General features: G+C 40.7%; 1 protein-coding gene across 1 annotated transcript; it reads left to right on the forward strand.

The window, feature by feature from the left end:
* Window positions 1-1,298: 1,298 nt before the first annotated feature.
* On the forward strand, window positions 1,299-3,280 carry LOC133918480 (protein transport protein Sec61 subunit gamma). The gene is made up of 3 exons (XM_062362374.1): window positions 1,299-1,495; window positions 1,616-1,745; window positions 3,055-3,280. Exons 1-2 carry the CDS (start codon window positions 1,402-1,404, stop codon window positions 1,729-1,731), a joined length of 210 nt encoding a protein of 69 aa, XP_062218358.1. The 5' UTR covers window positions 1,299-1,401; the 3' UTR covers window positions 1,732-1,745; window positions 3,055-3,280.
* The last annotated feature ends 1,377 nt before the right edge of the window (window positions 3,281-4,657 follow it).

Consider the following 4,657-nt stretch of genomic DNA (forward strand, 5'->3'; position numbering starts at 1 on the left):
CTAAGTGTAATATATGCAACAATGAATTAGGTACCAGATCTACAAATGAAAAGAGACACTTGAGGAAACATGTTAAATATTATAAGTAAAATTCTAGGATTTCTAATGAAACAATGCAATTTTCGAAGCATAGCAATAGGTTGTATTCTTTTTTTTCTTGTAGTAGAAAGTTTTTTAACGAGTCAACAAATCAATAAATCTCATTTTATTTATTTTCTATATTTTTTGATTTTTTTAAAATTTTGTAATTTTTATATCTTATTTCATATTTTCGAAGTGCTGCCAGACCGACGTGTCCAGCCGTGCCGACGGGCCAGCCATGCCTCCCCCGTGCTGCCAGGTCGCCCCTACACCGTGCCTCCGCCGGGCCACAATGGTGCCCAGGCCGATCTGACACAGCACGATGGATGATAGGCTGTGCCATTGATCGAGGGGGCGGCACGTGGGTTGACACGACATAGCCCATAATAATAGCTGGACCGATCAGACCAAGCCCATACCGAGCCAACCTAAAAGGTCCATTTGGTCATCTCTGAGTCTATGTATTTGTGCCACTGCTTTGCTACTGTTGCTGAAAAGTGCAAAGTCTGGAGAAAGACATGAGGAATTTGATATGTTTGTGACTATGTCGATAGTGTTTTGAAATTTGACTAGTTTCGCATGTTGAATTTTTTTAGAGTTAAAATTATACCATTCTCTACACCGCCAATTTTTTAGAATTTTTCATAACTATTTTAATAGTGTTTTGAATTTTGAGAGCAATGAAACGCATCATTTTTTATTTTTAAACCTGTCACCTGTTGAAAGAGCTACAGGTCCAGCAGGTGACGATAGCCTAGTTTTTAAAAAAAAAATTCAAAATATAAATATAAAATTTTTTGTCTGGTCATGGCTCCTTTCAAGTGACACCCAGCACAATAAAGAAAATTTGATTATATGTACCAAAATTGATTAACCTTTAATAATTTATTCAAAGTTGATCATCCTTTGATAATAATCCCATATAGACCAGTTTGTAACAAGGTTTATCATTTACCTCTCTTACTCAATACAAAATTTTATTATAAATAACTCCTTATAAAACATATAATCAAAAGATAATCAACTTTAAATATATTATCAAAAGTTGATCAACCTAGAGAGATATAATCAATTCTCCCGCACAATAATGTTTCCTGGGCCCTTTATTGGGCCGGGATGTCGCCGGCCCAACGAAACTGGGACTTCGGGCCAGGCTAAACTTGGCCCATCCAAGTGAAGACTCTCTGCTCCATAAGGACGCCTCGTCTCGTCAAGCACGCGCAAGGACTCCGCGACGTCGTCGTCGTCTCCTCCTACTAGCGAAGAGGCGGGTCGAGATCTCTCCCTCCCCTCCCCTCCCCTCCCCGCGCCAGCGCAGCCATGGACGCCGTGGACTCGGTGGTCGACCCGCTCCGGGAGTTCGCCAAGGACAGCGTCCGCCTCGTCAAGCGCTGCCACAAGCCCGACCGCAAAGGTAACCACTAAGACCAGATCCCGATCCATTCGTCCATCCGCGGGTCCTGTTCCTGGGTCTGATTCTCGTGAAATTTTGGTGGATCTGACGCTGTCCTGGGCTGGGTTGTGGTGCGCGCAGAGTTCACCAAGGTGGCGGTGCGGACGGCGATCGGGTTCGTCGTCATGGGCTTCGTCGGCTTCTTCGTCAAGCTCATCTTCATCCCCATCAACAACATCATCGTCGGGTCCGGCTGATCCGATCCCCGCAGGTATAGATTGCTCGCGCCTCTCCCTGACCTGGGTTCCAGTTGCCTCAAGTCGAAATTTTGTGTGGCCGTAGATGGATACGATGTTCAATTCGACTGATGTCTTAGATCGATCTGTATACTTAATACTCGTAGCTATTTCAGTAATGTTTATCCTGAGCCATTTCATTTGATTGTGCGGACATTGGTTTCGACAAGACATTCACTTAGGTGGTTGTTCCTAGGGTGATTAGGGCTTGTGAGATCTGACATAATTGGCTCTTGTACTGTACCGTATGATTAGTTTTTGGTGCTAGTAGCTTAGACCAGATCCTGAGAAGTCAATTCTCAGTTCTACGGGGTATTCAGTTGTCCTTAACTATGTTGGATTCAGGATTTCAGGGACCTATTCAACCCTGTGTAACCTTGGAAGATGGGTGCTACCATGGCGTAGATGTGTTCGGCCTATTGGTTATATGCATGCCGAAGCATACTTGTGGACCGGGTCATTTCTATGTTACCGTGTGCTAGTGTCTACGAGCGGTCATGCGATTAAACGATGTATGCCTGCCGGAATAATGTTGGCTTCCTTAGCTTTTAGTCACACTATGTTTGTGTTCTGGTTCCCTATATTGCAAATATAAGATGAACTACTTGAAACTAATTGAGCTGCACTACTGGCTGCTGTGGCTGTTCTTTTAATAATCCTGTTCGGTTAAGCTAGAATTTGGAACTTTTGACAGTAGCTGATGGAAATATGCAAAGTGCTTTGTGTTTTGACATCATGCAAATTCTTTAGACCTGTTTTTCCCAAACACTAAAATCTGAATGTTGAATCAGAAACTCAAACCCTTAACCAGCTTTTTATGTCTGGAACCTGTCAGCTGCAAGCCCAAGGTTTGGATGATCCTACAGGTTGTTGACCTCCCTCTTTAACAAGTTAAAACAAATACATTGGCCGCTGGCCCAATGGTGGAGTGCTGAATATGTTTGTTTTGCCTGATTATGTACCGCACCTTGTCTTAGCATGACCTTGCATTAGGTCCCTTGACTCTTGGATCCTTGATGTGGGATTTGATCAACTGAGGGTGTATGTATTCCAGTATTTGATTCTTTCTGCAAATTCCCCATAGAGAACATAAAGAAATGATTATTCATGTGTTACATATATAATCATGATCTCAGTTAACTATTTGTGCAGTGAGAAAATGTATCTTTATTCTGACCTGTCCGCCATTTCTATCATCTGAAACTTGCTGCCAAAAATATTTCTCGTGTGCATTTGAGGTTTAGGTCAACATTTCTAATGGTTGTTTTGTTGCCTCGAATGCAGGTGAGGGGCCGCAGGACTGGAGGATGGCGTCAACACCATGGAGGCAGCGCCAGTTTTCAGCCCTAATATCCGAAAGCAATTCGTTTAGGACTTTTTTATTAAGGACAGCTCCCTTTGTTTTATCCCAGAAATATTTCTGAAGATTTTATTGGTAGTCCTGGAACTCTTTTGTACCTGATACCGCATAGGCTTCGATGAATTAACAAGTGACAATATTCAAAGGTTACAGTTGTTTCCACCTCAGGTCCACAATCGTTTGCCATTGTAGGGTGGTGCCGTTTAGATAACATTCATGCAGGTCGCTACTCGTTTATGACGTTAGGATCTGTTCGTTTTAGTTAGAGATTGTGAAAAATAGTTTGTAGATTGTAGATTTTGGATCGTAAGAAGTTGGATTGTACAATCTGCAGAAGCTGATGGAAACTAGATTGTTGGATTGTTACAATCTGAGGTTGAATTATGATGAGGATCTGTTTATTTCATCTTGCAGATTGTAAATCACAATTCATAATCTTTAATTGAAACAAATATGGCCTTTGTAGCATCTAGACTCTTAGGTAAGTGGTAAGTGTTTTAGTGATTAATGATAATCGTATTATTATAACTAATACGTATATTTTAAGAGAATTAAAAATTTAGTTTATAATGATTGTATGAGTTTTTTTTAGTTCTTTATCATATTTGACGATCAAAGGATATTTACGTTAAAATTATGGATCTTCTAGTTCTAAGTGTCATAGGTGGTAAAGGATATTTAGAGTAGATATAGGCTTATTTTTAGTCTTTTGATTGTAGTATAAAAGGAGACTAAGTGTGTAGTTTGATCTAGTTAATTTAGATTTAGTTAGATGTACACTTGAAAATCTATCACTAGGTATCTTAAAGAAACCTATGACTGAGAAGTCAAGAAGTAAGTTCTCAAAGTCATTGAATTGGATGATCATTAGAGTTTTTGTTCTTACCGGATTGTCTGGTGCTAAAGTACTTGTACTCAACGGATCTTATTCCTGTTCTGTGCAAAAGCTGAATAATCTCACCGGATTGTCCAGTGATGGTAAATATGTGGACCGGAGTATTTAACAGAAAGGATATTTTCTGAGAAAAATTTGAGGTTAAGTATATCGGATTGTCTGATGTTCAGAGAAGATGACAACCTGAGCATTTAACAGAAAGTTATAATTTTTGGATGAATTGGAATTCAAGGCACCGGATGGTTCGGTGTTGAGATGTGTAACACATCGGAGTATTTTTAGACTTGGTGTCTCTGTGCATGAGAAATGAACTCACCGGATTGGCGGATGATGTGGTATGAAGAACACCGGAGCTTTTCAGGCAACGGCTACTGACAGCTAGTAGGCCAGCTTTTGGAAAAGGTTACTTAACGGATTATTCGGTGTGTACAATGGTATGTGTTCCGGACAACCCGGTGTTCACAGAAAGTACGGGTGGTTGGGCAACGACTATATTTGGACCTCTAGTCTATATATACCTCCTCACTCGATTCCATTCGTCTCTTTTGCAACCCAGATGAGTTCATACACTGTATGTGTCATCAAGAAACAAGGGAGAGCACTTAAGTTGATTTTCAAGTCCCTAATTGAAG

This window comes from Phragmites australis, chromosome 5 (genome assembly GCF_958298935.1).
Source record: "Phragmites australis chromosome 5, lpPhrAust1.1, whole genome shotgun sequence".
NCBI lineage: Eukaryota > Viridiplantae > Streptophyta > Magnoliopsida > Poales > Poaceae > Phragmites > Phragmites australis.